The 14,669-nt window shown below is 35.3% G+C and overlaps 7 protein-coding genes across 7 annotated transcripts; 2 read left to right on the top strand and 5 right to left on the bottom strand.

Moving 5' to 3' along the window:
* Positions 1 to 578: 578 nt before the first annotated feature.
* OCT59_013000 (uncharacterized protein) lies at positions 579 to 911 on the bottom strand (the record flags this gene model as incomplete). The annotated part of the gene is made up of 1 exon (XM_066140535.1): positions 579 to 911. One exon carries the CDS (start codon positions 909 to 911, stop codon positions 579 to 581), a length of 333 nt encoding a protein of 110 aa, XP_066001413.1.
* A 93-nt stretch (positions 912 to 1,004) lies between these two features.
* Positions 1,005 to 1,475, bottom strand: OCT59_012999 (uncharacterized protein; the record flags this gene model as incomplete). The annotated part of the gene is made up of 2 exons (XM_066140534.1): positions 1,005 to 1,209; positions 1,270 to 1,475. 2 exons carry the CDS (start codon positions 1,473 to 1,475, stop codon positions 1,005 to 1,007), a joined length of 411 nt encoding a protein of 136 aa, XP_066001412.1.
* Positions 1,476 to 1,588: 113 nt separating this feature from the next.
* On the bottom strand, positions 1,589 to 3,429 carry OCT59_012998 (uncharacterized protein; the record flags this gene model as incomplete). The annotated part of the gene is made up of 3 exons (XM_066140533.1): positions 1,589 to 2,149; positions 2,245 to 2,904; positions 2,968 to 3,429. The coding sequence occupies 3 exons, from the start codon at positions 3,427 to 3,429 to the stop codon at positions 1,589 to 1,591; spliced, it is 1,683 nt and encodes a 560-aa protein (XP_066001411.1).
* Positions 3,430 to 6,336: 2,907 nt separating this feature from the next.
* On the bottom strand, positions 6,337 to 6,774 carry OCT59_012997 (uncharacterized protein; the record flags this gene model as incomplete). The annotated part of the gene is made up of 2 exons (XM_066140532.1): positions 6,337 to 6,555; positions 6,655 to 6,774. 2 exons carry the CDS (start codon positions 6,772 to 6,774, stop codon positions 6,337 to 6,339), a joined length of 339 nt encoding a protein of 112 aa, XP_066001410.1.
* Positions 6,775 to 7,346: 572 nt separating this feature from the next.
* On the top strand, positions 7,347 to 7,796 carry OCT59_012996 (uncharacterized protein; the record flags this gene model as incomplete). The annotated part of the gene is made up of 2 exons (XM_066140531.1): positions 7,347 to 7,448; positions 7,521 to 7,796. The coding sequence occupies 2 exons, from the start codon at positions 7,347 to 7,349 to the stop codon at positions 7,794 to 7,796; spliced, it is 378 nt and encodes a 125-aa protein (XP_066001409.1).
* Positions 7,797 to 8,253: 457 nt separating this feature from the next.
* Positions 8,254 to 8,481, top strand: OCT59_012995 (uncharacterized protein; the record flags this gene model as incomplete). The annotated part of the gene is made up of 1 exon (XM_066140530.1): positions 8,254 to 8,481. One exon carries the CDS (start codon positions 8,254 to 8,256, stop codon positions 8,479 to 8,481), a length of 228 nt encoding a protein of 75 aa, XP_066001408.1.
* Positions 8,482 to 10,777: 2,296 nt separating this feature from the next.
* On the bottom strand, positions 10,778 to 12,733 carry OCT59_012994 (uncharacterized protein; the record flags this gene model as incomplete). The annotated part of the gene is made up of 7 exons (XM_025312177.1): positions 10,778 to 11,059; positions 11,123 to 11,482; positions 11,562 to 11,732; positions 11,805 to 11,995; positions 12,058 to 12,288; positions 12,363 to 12,479; positions 12,718 to 12,733. The coding sequence occupies 7 exons, from the start codon at positions 12,731 to 12,733 to the stop codon at positions 10,778 to 10,780; spliced, it is 1,368 nt and encodes a 455-aa protein (XP_025164496.1).
* Positions 12,734 to 14,669: the final 1,936 nt, after the last annotated feature.

Raw genomic sequence — 14,669 nt, 5'->3', positions numbered from 1 at the left:
TTTTAGAAGACTAACTCCCCAGTTAACAACATCAACTAGCAAGAAATACGTTGGTCAGGAGCTCCTTCCAAGAAATACCGGTCCGGCCTGCGAACCACTTGGCCAGTTAGACTTTAAAGGCGTAGGAACCAAGACGTACTACTTTTCAACCTTTCAGAAAGCCCAGGGGAACGTTCGTATGGAACTGCCATCTTACAGTATTATTGGTAACTCCAAGACTCATGATAACGGTCCTAACTCAATATAAGCCATAAGGAGTTCAGGCGAAACTAAAGACCTCGGTAATAACTTCATATAACGTCGAAAAGTCCTTTTACTATCACTCAAGGCAAAAAATCCTCATATTTTTCATCCATAACTTCATGGGAAAAAATGGGCAGAGCCCAACGGGGGAGAAAGTACGATCATCAATCCTTATCAAAAAATACAAGAATACCTGATGACGAGGTTACATGGTCATCAGTCCTTGTCGAGAAATATGAGGATACCCGATAAATAAGCTACTCCTGTTGAGTCTATTCATTTCACTCCCAGTCCCCAAGGATCGCCTTCCCATCTTTGTTCACTTAATGCATACTCTATGGTTTCCCTCTTTTGGGGTCCACGACCATCCCATTCCTAAGCATTTTCTCCATAATATAAAGCTGATCCTCGGTAAGGCGGTCTATCCATCTTTTATAGAAGTCATTTACATCTTCAAATGTTATCCAGTCAATATTCCCTTTTTCAAACGGCTTTCCAAGAGCTTGGACATGCCCAATTGTAGTAGCGTAATTTTTCCACCTCTTATATGCTTCTTGACGAACCTCCTGCCACCACACACTATCTACTTTACTTGCTGCAATAAGGTCAGTATCCGGGATCTTTGTGACAATGCGTTCAACTTTTTCTACTGGTAATCGGTCCAACATGATGTTATGTTACTTATACTATAGCTATCTTCAATTACTGTATGCCCATTACACATGGATAAAAAATATAAACTAAATTCATACAGGAGCCGTTTATGCAAGAAGTTCTGCTAAGGTTTTTTCAGCCTCATTCATAGTGACAGCTCGCTTTGGGGGACCTGTTGATGAGTCCTTAGTCACATTATAATACAACTCGAAGAGGGCCTCAAGTTTGTCTAGAAGAGCTTGTTTATTCTTGTATGATTCATGAATCTTTGCTATCTTAGCAGTATATGCTGCATTATCTGGGAAGAGTTTTCTGGCCACAAACTTCACATATAATATAGGAGACTTTGCCGTCTAGATTCTCTTGATATACTTCACATGATCCTGGACAAGGTAGCTGGTTTTGCTAAACCCAGATACTAATGCGACTACTATAGTGTATTTCAATGCACGGATAATCTTGAGGACAGTTTCATCAGAGACAATAATAAACTGATTGCATGATGCATCATAAATAACTTCATCACTAATACTGTCAGTGCTGTTAATAATGCTTGCTAATTCGGTATATGTTAACATGATTCCTTATACTTTTTTGTACTTTGTAATAAATAGGAATCTTCAAATTGACTTTACATTCAAGCAAGAAAAAATATATATACCTACTGTAAACCCAACCGCATTCTTGGCAATCATGTCCAGATAACCTTGTTTGCATTTTTCACATGGCAGTATCCTGCGTTTTCAAACTTGAGAGCTTTCAATGCTTTGGATGCATTTTCTGGACAAGTGATAAATGTAGGACTACTCGGCTGTTTCTCTAGAATAAATCCATCTGTATGGATGCGTCGTACTTTATCCTTATATGGTTCTAATAACTCTGAAGTCATCTTCCGTCCATGTGCTAATAAGAATGGAGCGATCCTAGGATACTTACCCTTGAAGGGACTACCTGGGTTTGTGAACTGGAATCGCCACTGGTCAGATCCTACTGGTACGATAGAGTCAAGTGTGTGGCCTTCCGGAAACTTGAATGGATCTGTTTGATCTGTGGTGAGTGTCTTGTAATTGCGTTTCCTTTGGCAGAGTGCTCCCCATAATGTATTGAGAACTCTCTTTGCAACACAACTAGCCATGCCACCCTGGTTCTTTATATTGAAGAGAAAGTAGACATACTCACCAAATATTACAGTCCCAGGAATTCTTGCTTCTCTGTCATATATCAAGGCATTTGGCTTTCCATCCTGGATTAACTGTATATCGAGACCAAGTTTCTTTGCTCGTTGTAAGTCAATGAATGTATAGACTCCCTCTTATTCTGTCGGAAGAGAATGTCATTACCACTTACCTTAGTACGAAATAATCCATACAAGGCATAACTTCTGTGGTCTACAAAGTCTTTGAGTATTTGAAACTTACCTTGTCGGATTGGAAAGTTTGCATTTGATTGCTGAATACTTGGATACAAACTTGTCACGTCGTATTGCCTTCCATAGCCCTTCCATTCATTGTCTGCCCAGATAAGACCTCCTATCATAGCATCATTTATCCACTCTGCTTCTATAGGGTCAAGAGGATCATTGGCTGGAACCCCTACACTAAACCGTTCAAAAAGCCAGAGAGCAGTTCTCTTGTACGACCAGTTGTGGTAAGATAAGTTGATTCCTAGACCAAACTTCTTTGTAGCCTGTAGGAAGGAATCCCGCTCTTCATGGATCCTCTGGTATGTTTTCTCAAGTGTTTCATATATTCCAGTTTTACAATTCTTCTCGATAGGGATGAAGGAGTAACTATCAGAGTTCTTACCTTTCTGAAACTGTCCAACTGTAAGAGACTTAACTGTCTTATCATTGTATATTATTACTACATTATTAACCCCATCTTCACGATAAACAAAGGGAGACTTTTGTTTTCTATCTAATTTGCTAGGGTGGAGTCTTCCGGGATTCAGTGCAAGAGAGTAGTGGCCTTCAGACAAAATAAGGGTTGCACGTCTGTCAGATTTGCTCTTGGAAATTCAAGTGGAATCCCCTACAATATTAAGTGCAAGGCTTCCTGCAAGTTGTTCAACCTTATCCATATATGAGACTGGAACTGGAGCATCACGATTGAGACCTAATGCCTTTTTGATATACTCAGGCTTTTTTATAGTCTTGGGTATTTTAGAGAATATACCATAGATATGCTTCAGGCATTCATACAGGCAATCATTTAGCTCCCCATTGCATCCCCCTGCAACCGGTGGAGCATCTCTCACATAAATTATGAATCGTTCAAAGTAATCAGGATCTGCATTATCCGGTAGTTGTGCTTCATCATAGTGGTCCAAGAGTGAGAAGAAGCTGGCTGGTTGGTTTCCTGATGTCCATCCACCAGGTTTCCAGTTTTCATAGGGAAGCAGGATCTGAAATTTATGAGTTGGATACCGGGATTGGAGTTGCTGTCCAAGTCTTGCTATTGCTCCTCTAGAAAATCTTGCGCCTGAATACTGTAGTTTTTTGATATCTGGTCTTGTAGGTAAAGCACGTGCCATTTTTGAATAGGCCATTTGATATAACTATGAATTGTATTCAATTGTAATATAGGTTTTTTATATAAAAAATATAAGATAACTAAGAGGCGCTTATCTTATTAAAAGGAGTCAATCATATCACAGGCCTCATCAATATCCAGCTCGTTTACAAATCCATTAGCGGCCTTCCACTGGTGTTCCATCTCGGTCTTTGGACGCTCCTCTGGTATTTCTCGTGCTTTACTCTTATTCATCTTTATAGTTTCATAACCGGAGGTGGTAGGAATAATCTCGGCATTATGATCCTCCTTATATGCTCTTATTAGATCTGCAAGCTCTTTATGACTGGATGTTTTAGGTAAGTCCCATTATATTCTATCCAGTCCTTGAAGTGGTCTACTACCTCCCTAAATTAGTACTGGTACTTGTCCTCAATACGCGTTGTGGGTCATTCCTCTACTTCAAATACAAGCATGTCCCAATCATATTCGTCTGATGTGTCTTGGTATTTGGCCCATAATTCCTTACCTGTATTATAGAGATCATTAAAGACCTGGTCCTTTGAATTTTTGACCTATGGCTTACGATCCCATTGGTGTCTTTTATGCTAAGCCCAGTGTGCTTGAGTACCTTCCTTTGGTTCAGGGTCCCGGTCAACTTCTAGTTCTGTGTCAGGTTCTGGGATAGGTTGCTCTTTGAGAGTCAGTTCTACTACAGGTTCTGTAGAAGATTTGAAATCTGCAACAGATTCGGATTTTGCAGAAGATTCTGCAGGAGACTTGGGTTGTTGCTCAGGAGTTGGGTTTACAGTTGTAAGATTTGAGTCAGATAGCAAGTCATCTAAAACGTCGTAGTCATCATCAGCTTTAAATGCAGGTTCCTTAGCAGGCGGCTCATTTTCTTGATCAGGTTCCTCATCAGATAGATAACAGTCTGAGAAACTGTCTATAATTTCATCAGTATCTGACTCTATGGGAGCTGGAGATTCTTCAGGAATAGGATCCTCATTGATGACAGGTGCGGGTTTTACCTTCAAGGAATCGGGTTTGGGTGGTACTGGTGGTAAAGTCTTTTTGGGAACTACAAGTGCAGATTTCTCTTCAGTAGGCTTTTTCTCGACAGGAGCGGGTTTTTCCTCAGCAGGTTTCTCTTGTACGTCTTATGGATTATTAGCAGGAATGCTATATATATTTGCCAAGAACTTCTCTAAGGCTTTGGGATCAGATGCAGGCTTCTCAGGAATATCTATATCAATTCCTTCTATATCGATTTCATCTGTTTCATGTATCCAGTTTTTGCTGAGAAACTTCTTGTAAAGGTCCTCCCTGGATATGCTGTAAACTCATGGTGTTGCCTTACCTACATGTATTTTTCTGCTATTTATACCAACTCATTTGATAGGATTCTAGAAGCGTTTATCTTTGATAGGGGTGTAATGCAATGAGTTTCACAGTATGAAGTATATACCCTATAAAATTCTTGAACAGGTAGGTCGGTTATATGATTTTTTACTATGAGGTAAGTGTCCTTTATGAATTGAAATAGGGGTGGGAGAGTTGATATGATGTGATCCTGCTTAGATGTTGTCATAGGTGGTGGATTCCCATTGAAGTCTGGCGGGTAAGCGTCTGCAATGGCTTTCAAGTAAGCATAGAATGCCTCACTGGCGCCTGGGTATTTCATAGCGTCACTGAGTTTCTTAAAGTAGTTGAGGTCTCCCTTGCGGGATGGTGACATATCCAAGAATACTGTGCGCCTATCATCATTCTCCACTCTGAGAGCATTTTCATTGGTGAGTACAATGGTGGATATAAAGTTTTTGTAATGTATTGGCGTCTTGTATTTTTCATGGATTTCCATTATGTCGCCTGTTACTTTATCCTTCAATGATCGATACAGATTATTCCACTGGCTTTTTTCTGTAGGCATTTCCTCAAGGAGGAGAAGAACCTTACCCTGTAATTGCCCATTGAAACTTCCAAGAATCGTTTGAGGATCGCTGGTCTTATAAACAAGTTGAGTACCTAAAACACTACGTTGAATGAAATCTGTTATAATACTCTTACCCCAACCCTGTCCAGATTTCAGATAGAGAATCGAATACATTTTCCTTCCAGCTGCCACACCGGCCAACCACTTTATGATATACTCAGTAAGATTCCAATCGCCTGAATACCAGATATCCTGAATGTGGGAGAAGATAAATTTAACCGTGAGGTGGGTTGTAGATTCAAAAGTGGATATCGGACGTAGGATATGGAGGAATCCTGGGAAGATATTGAGATAAAGTTGGCCACCTAGTTTAAAGATACGGGATTTTTGAGGGTCACGGGTAGCTAGCTACACATACAGTACTATATTCGATTATAAACCATTTGTTGATATTAAATTCAACCTTTTGTGAAGGACCCTGTTCAGATTGTGTGTAAAAGACTTTGGTAATTGGACGGATAAGTTTATTAATATTTTTATCAGGGATGTGCTCGAGGTTTTTGATTTCTGACCGCCACATGAAGACTCCATGCGGGTTGGAGCAGGGATAAAGTAACTGCAAAGATAACCTTTAGCTTGATTGAGATCCCTCATATTCTTTGCAGCGTTAATGAGCCATTTAAGCTCATCAATACTAAAAGCCTTCTTCTGTTCACTGAACTTGGGGATAATTTGAACTTGAGTGCTAGTTTGGGCAGTCATTTTTTGTTCTATCAAATCGAGTACTAATTTATAGTTACCTAATCTTCAATTGCCGAATATTTTTTCCAAAGATCTGCACTCCTACCAGGTTACCCTCCTGTAGTCCTGTGGTCCTGCGGTTCTGCAGTCCTCCGGTTATATCTGGTTATCTTCTAGGGGTAAAAAAAAACTATAAACCACGAACCTTTATGACTACTCTAAATCTTCCCTTCCCCTTTTTCAATCCATATATATCTAGTGAAATCCACACCGCTCAACAGTCCACTTTACCATACAATGCTCTTTTCTAGCTTCCGATAACTCTTTACAAGCCTTTTGATATGCCTTCCAATTAAGCTCATGAAGTTCATGATTTCCAATACCCTCCTCCTCAAATGATTGACCAAGATCATCTCCCGCTTTTTCCTTCTTTTCTACTGCCCTGTCGTATGCCTTCTCGGCTTTCTCACGCCGCTTTCACAACTCGGCTTTACAACAGTTGTACCAGAGTCTATTTATCTTGAGATGCTTTCCGAATTCTTTGACCGGAAGGTTTCTGACCATCTCTCATACTATGTCCGGGTCGTTGAGGGGCGATGCCCACATTTGGATCCATTTATGGATTCCATAGATGTCTATAAGATCAATACCAAGATCTTCGGCAAGAGAAGTGGCTGCGTGTAAGTTCATCATTGTATATTACTTATGGTATACCCATTGTTCAATTACTTATTTTTTCTGACGGGGGCAGGACAGGGTTGGTCTTACTGGCTTTATAGACCTTCTAGGGGCTTACCTGCTAACTTACCTGGTTTGCTGTCTCACTGCTTCCAACAGATTATTAGATGGAATCCTGACTTGTTCCAGATGTTCTGGATGTGGCGGATCTGGGGGGTAAAAATAAAACTTTTTCTGGGGGATGTCCTCTCATAATTTTTCTGAAACATCTGCCACATCTGCCACATCCGGAACAACCCTCTCATTATATCCGTTATTGCTTCCTTTTCTATTGTTTTCTAGTTATTTGGTATATATATTTGTTTCAGATGTTGTCCCAGATTGTGGCGGATATATGGGGATTCCTGAGCCCCGTAGGGGCCATATAGGTACTGCGATGGGTCGTAGACCCGGAGGTGGGTGGTGCTTGCACCTCCCACATCCAGCCCGACGACAAATGAATTAAAAACAAAACTCGAACAATACCAGATACGATCATCATCTGAAAGCCTTGATGTTATTGATGTTCCAGAAGAACGGTTAGCAAAATGGTTCAAATTGGATGGGTCAAAAAAGTAAAGAAAATGGTACACTACGCCAAAAATCAACCAAAAGAAGAACAAGAAGAACAACGTGAAAAGGAGGCGAGGGTTTGTAATTTTGTAATTTTAGGCAGAATTGTACAGTCTTCATACTTTTATACTAATTGTTCCAATTTAAAGATTGAAATGAAAATGATCCTCAAAACTATTAAACCTAATGACAATTTGGATGATAACGAAATGTTTAATAGTCCAAAAAATGTTGAAATTCGCAGTAGATTAATTCCCGAACTTCGAAGGGCGATGTTTCCGAATTATAAACCTTCAGTAGCACAATTGATGAACTGGTTAAGCGCCCTCTATAAGTCACGAAGATCACAAACACAACTGAAAAAAAGTGGAAAAGTAACGAGGACAGTCACAAAGTTCACAACAACAGTCGCGTACAAAATGTAAAATTGTCAAATTTTTTCCTTTATCATCATATTAATGATTTATGCTAATTTTCTTATATATTTATCATTTAAGAAAAAATTGCGTCGAATTAAGGCTGCAAAGGATCTTTATAGGAAAAGTGATGAAAGAATAATTGGTTATGAAAAACACCAATTATTAAAAATGTTGGCAAATCGATCTTACCACTCGCTGGAAATCAGTGAGTCAGATGAAGAGAATCCAGATAAGACGATCATATGTGTCTATGATTATTCTTGACGATCACAAGAGGTTTATACTTCGATATTTATTATACTTCGATATTTATACTTTGATATTTATACATACTTTGATATTTATACTTCGATATATCACTCTCATTCCTTTCTTTATTTTGTATTTATTTTATTTATATTGTCTTTTTTAGCTAAAAAATTTACTTTGAAACGTCATCAACTCACATTCGGCAGATATTCAAATGGCAAAATTACAACGACCTCGCCAGTATGATGATGAAGTTCAACACTTTGACCGAATACACCCTGAAGATGCTCCACAATGGTCATATGTCAAGCAAGAGGATTTTATATATGATACAGAAATCGATAGAAGTGGTTTCGACGAAGATGAAGACTATGGTGAAGAAACGGAAGAGGTGTTAATCGATAGTCAAAAAAGTGCAGCCAGTGATGATTTAGCTGAATGAAGCTGGACTATCGATTACAGTACATTTATTTTAAATTTTTTTTTTCATGTATTAATTAATATATAACGATAATAAATTTAAATCGAATTTTCTATATATAATAATTTTCTGAATTTAGTATGATTTAGTTCTGATTTATGTCCGATTTAAGTTTCAAAGTACATCTGATTGACTGTCCGAATTTAGTATGATTTAGTTCTGATTTATGTCTGATTTAAGTTTCGAAGTACATCTGATTGACTGTTCGAATTTAGTATAATTTAGTTCTGATTTATGTCCAATTTAAGTTTTGAAGTACATCTGATTGGCAGTCAATTGGATAACAATCGGAATATATTTTTTTTGTAAAAATCGGACATATTTCAGCCGTAATTTGACCTAAAATCAGATATCCGATTTTTAGCCGATTTGCCTTATTTCGACTAGTAAAAAAGGTGTGAAAAAAAGGTAAAAAAGGAAGGGAGAACGAAAGGGAAAGGAAAAAATGAAAGGGAAGGGAAGTACGAAAGGAAAGGGTTAAAAAAGTGTAAAAAAGGCAAAAAAAAGGTGTGAGAAAAAGGTAGAAAAAGAAGGGGAGAATGAAAGGGAAAGGAAAAATGAAAGGGAAGGAAGGGGAAGTACGAAAGGGAAGGGGTTAAAAGAGTGTAAAAAAGGCGAAAAAAAGGTGTGAGAAAAGGGTAGAAAAGGAAGGGGAAAACGAAAGGGAAAGGGAAGAACGAAAGGGAAGAGGATAAAAAAATCTAAAAAAAGGCAGAAAAAAGGTATGAGAAAAAGGTAGAAAAGGAAGGGGAGAGTGAAAGGGAAGGGAAGTACGAAAGGGAAGGGATAAAAGAGTTCTAAAAAAAGGTAAAAAAAAGTTTAAATTTGCCATTGTTCAAAAACGTAATGATTCACATGAAAATTTTTACCAAGATCGAAATAGTAGATCATTACTAATTTAGGTCAAATAATTAATTTTGGCCAAATATAGGCCAAATTTTTATAAAGGTTAAATTGATTATATAAAAAAAAAAAATTAAAATTGAGATTCATCGTCAAGTAATATTTAATGCATCGAAAAATTATCTTGAATTGATTTTTTCAGCTAAATTTTGATGACAATTACCATCTATTCACCATCTATTCACCACCTATTTAATAGAATTTTACAACTTTGTAAAAATATTTTATCGATAATTTCACAAGATCGTTTGATACCACGTCATCACATGTTGGTTAATAGATCATTGTGATTTGATGGCGATTTCTTAACTGCATGGTAACAAATCACAGGTTTCTGCAAAGTAACTATACATTGTATTAAGAAATGTCAAATTGTGTATTTATAAAATAGTGAAATCATATAGTTTGCCAAACCATTGATAAATCCACCATCTAATCCTTTTGATTTGACATAATACAGATACTGCTGATGACATTTTTTTTTCTTAAAAAAAAATAATTCTAAAGCAGAATGAATTGTATTGTTTTTTTTAATTACTAGCAGTCACCTGTTGCTTCATACTAGGACCAATGAGTTTGTTTAAATAGAAAGTATTATAATGTAATTAAGGTTGCTTGTCTAAACCTCTTCAAAATCCTACGATTAGTTTCGTCAAAATTTTACTATAGATTTATTATAGTTTCGGCAGAGTTTCAGCAGTTTTGGCATTTATAATAAGTTTCGGCAGTTTCGTCTTTCTCCAAAGTTTTGCCAGTTTTTTAATATAACTTTAATATAGTTTTGGCAGAATTTCGCTTTTCGGCGAAACGCCATCTTGCCTAAACCCCTAGGTTTCAGCAAGCAACCTTAAATGTAATAGAGATTGGCGTCTCTAGTGTAATGGCCTAAGGCGTCTACACTATTGATCTGACCAATCAATAGGACGCAGGTTCAGATCGTCCAGCCATCGATCCTTGCTATGAATATTACTGTGTGCACAGCCACCAACTGCATTGAAGATCCCGTACTCTAATTAGGGGGAGCTGAAATGATGCCAACCGATGGTGAGGTGCATCAGTAATTTTTTTAGGGTACGGATCCTCAAAGATTCTGAAAATCTCATAATTAATGAGGATCCTTAAGAAATCTTCCCCACCCACGAGGATTCCATAATGAAAATAATTTTAGAAAACCTTAAGGGTTTTATAATTACCAATAAAGAATTCTTAAGGACTTATTTTATATTATATTTTAATGATTTATTTTAATGTATCATTTATTATAAATTTAATTACATTATCATTTAAAATCTACATAATATTAATGCTATAGCTTATAATTAATTGAACTCTTCTAATTTTATTATCCAAATATCTAATTAAAGCTAGTTTCTAAAGAATTGTTATCAATTCGTTGATATTTATGATTTTGATTGTCAATATTATTAATTTCATGACTCCTTTTTTGGTTTTCATTTATCATATCATCGTTATCTTCATTAGAATTGTCTGAATCTTCATTATTATCCAAATTATCACCTGAACTTTCGTTACTATCTGATTCTTCAGAAGTATTAAGATAATTTTCTCCTAACTCTTCTTGTCTAATGGATTTAGTTGTACTTGAAGTTATTTCTTCCAAATTACAAATACAGCTCTATTATTTGATATTTAAGTAAATAATAATTAAAAAAATTCAAAAATAAAAAATTAAACCCACCCAATATATATTAAAACGATTATGAAGAGCATTGTCACTAACAGAAATTTTTGGGTGTTTTGGATTAAGTACAATTTCACAAACGGCCAAAGTGAAAGCAGTATCTTTTTTTGTTGTATTCTTTTTTCCCCAGGCCTTTTTCTTAATTGCCTCAACGTATGGAAGGTTATTATCATCATCAGCTTTAAATAAACATTTAAATGCTTGCTTTGTCTTTTTAGAATTTTTAAATGCGCGAATATCATCAACCCCCGCTGAAGTGTTAATACGTGTTAAATTCTTTTCGCCAAATATATCAAACATCGCAGATCTAACGTCCTTAGCCTTATCACATCGACGAGCTTTAATTACTTCATGACACTAATAAAACATATATTAGTAAATAATATAATAATTAAATAACAATAAATAAAAATAAACAAAGAAACTTATAACTTACTAAAGGTCCAATACGCCCAGAATAGATATGTATCCATTGAGGTCCATGTCGTTCAACGTATCCTGGCTTTTCTTGTTCAAGTGTTCCTTCAACACACTTTTTAAACTCTATGTCATCAGGGAATAACCCAAGAAGAGGCAGCTGAATCTTACATATTCTTGATGCTAAATTCTACAATAAAGTAATAACATAAATAATTTCATATAAATAAATTCACATAACGATAATAATTAATAAACTTACCTTCCAATAAGAATCATTAGGAATCATAAGTTGATCGATTTTTTCTGAAATATCATCTATTTTTTTCTGAACTTCTTTTTGAAACGACTCATGCATCACTTTAGTCTCGTGAATTGCTTTAAATATCTCCTTGTTTTGTTCTAAAGATCTTTTCAATCCATCAATCAGCTGTTGGTAAAATATGATGTTTGCTGTAATGATAATATATTAATTTCATGAGGTAAGGTTACAATAAATACAAATATTTTTATACCATCTGATGCATCCGATGATCGTATAACGGATGTATCTGATGCAGCATTGGAAAGAGCTGTAAATGCAGCTTTATCAGAATTATCGATTGAGTCATGTTGATCTTGTGTATCACATATCTCAAGAGTATTATTTGGTTCAATAATAATCACTTCTTGTGTTTGATGATCGGTCTTCTTATTTTTTTGTCTTGATCGTCTTGGTTGTTTTAACGAAGCCTTTGTAGATTTTGCTATATAATGAAAAAATTAATTTATTAAGTGTTTAAATTATATATATATAAATAATATTAATATATAGATTTACCAGCAGATAATTTTGCTGCAATTTTATCTGCTTCGCTTACTACTATTTCAGTATTAGCCACATTCTTAGGTTCTTGAGAATTTTGGCTTTGCTTGGTAGTTAAAGCTTTTCGTCTTACTATATAATTACGAATAGAATTTTTTATAAGAAAAAAAGGCTTCCCACGTTTCCCCTCTTATTCTCTTATTTTAAAATCACTTAAAATCCTCAGGCGTCAGATGGGCTGGAATCATTTTAGTTATTTAAAAAAGTGGCAAGAGAAGGGTCCCTTGTGTACCCTCTACAGTTGGTCACGGAGTTTGCCCTTTGGCAAGTAGGAATCATTCTCTTTGGCATGGCGGAAAACAATACCAACCTTTATCTTTAGCCATAAAGAAATTATTGCGTGGGTAAGTTTTTTTTCGGTTAAAATTTTTTCCGGATTAAAATTTTTTTTTTTGGAAAATAGTATAATTATGATATACTATTTATAATGACGTCTTACATATGAATTTTTTTATACTATTTTATCATAGTGACGTCTTACATTTTAAATTGTAATAATATTGTATTACATTTTTAATTGTAATAATATCGTATTACATTTTTAATTGTAATAATATCGTATTACATTTTTAATTGTAATAATTATCGTATCCCGTCTAATATCTAATCAAACCTCGTATTGATTTCTAATTAAAAATGAATCAATGTAGTCTTTGTGAGAGACGTTTTTCACGAAAAGCTGACCTAGCACAACATTATAATCAGCTTCATCCATACCTTAAACATTCATATACATCGAATTGGATCCAAAACCAACAACAGTTGAACTCTGTACCGCAAACACCACAATTTTCTATTAGTAATAATATTTGGAATGAAATCGGGGATTTGGGTGATTTTTTACAAGCTAAGGTAGGTATTATTTTTTATGATTATTAACGAATTCGACAACTTCTAATTACTATTTTTTATTTAAGATAAACCGAGATTATGATAAAAGAGAAGTTGATGATAATAGCGATAAATCAGAAGGGATGTGTGATGACAGATCAAAAAGAATGGATGATAGATCGAACGAAAACAATGATGATGGATCAGACGAAAAAAAACGTTGATGGCAGATCGAACGAAAACGTTGATGGTGGATCGAATGAAAACGTTGATAATGAAACTGACAGTGGAACCGATACTAATGTTGAAAATAATGGAAATAATAGAATTAATAAAAGTATGAAAGGTAATGAAGTTGATAGTGATGATGATGAGAGATTCAAATGGATAAATAATAATGAAAATGAAGATTTTTATAGAGTGGGTTTAAACGATGCATATGAAGACTTATGTAATAATAAAATTGATGTAATCGAGACATTATGGCCGAGCGAAGTATATAAAGAGTTCATGACAGCTGTCACACAACATCGTCTTTCAGATGCAGCTGCTGATTCTATGTTACGCATAATTCGAAAATATTGTACCGAACCTCTTCCTGGCTCCACTCGAAAAGGTAGAATGTATATGGATCAAATGGATATTAAAGATTTTAATATAAAAATGAAAGATATGGTTGAGTTTGAAGGAAAAATTTACAAACTTCAATATCGACCAATTATTGATGCTATTAAAAGTCTTGTATCTAATCCCGACTTAAGTAAAAATTTCCTTTTTGATTATAAAGAACAGTGGGAACATGATGATGTAAGTAGAAATTATAAAAAACCAATAATACAATAAATTATAATCCTATTTACTAATATTTGTATTTTATTTAAGAATGGAAATTTAGTTCGTGTTTACTCTGAGCAGAATAGTGCAAATTGGTGGCGTGAAAGACAGAATCCATTTAGTAAGATTTTAGCGATCATGATCTATATTGATGGCACAACACTTGATTCTTTAGGAAGACAATCGGAATATCCAATCTTTTTAACTCTGGGTAATATTCCAAACTGGCGTCGGAATTCTCCTGATGCCAAAGTTTTAGTTGGTTTTCTTCCACATTTAATTACTCGTGATAATAAATTAAAAGGGTCCACAATATTTAGACAGATGCAACGAAAGCTAGAACAGCGTTCTTTTGAATATTTATTAAGTCCACTACTTCAAAAAAATGGCATCTACTTAGCAATAAATGGAAGAATTGAACATTTTACTCTGCACTTATCTGCTATACTTGCAGATATGTCAGAAGCACAAAATATTTGTTGTACGTATAAATCATATCGTACACAATGTCTTTGCTATAAATGTCTTACACCTGGTGATCAATTAAATAATATGAATATTGAACAAAACTCCATTGTTTTACGTGATAATAATAAT

The sequence above is a fragment of the Rhizophagus irregularis genome, chromosome 20 (genome assembly GCF_026210795.1).
Source record: "Rhizophagus irregularis chromosome 20, complete sequence".
In the NCBI taxonomy this organism is placed as follows: domain Eukaryota; kingdom Fungi; phylum Glomeromycota; class Glomeromycetes; order Glomerales; family Glomeraceae; genus Rhizophagus; species Rhizophagus irregularis.
Note: the sequence above shows the minus strand (reverse complement) of the source record. Positions and strands in the feature narration are given on the sequence as shown.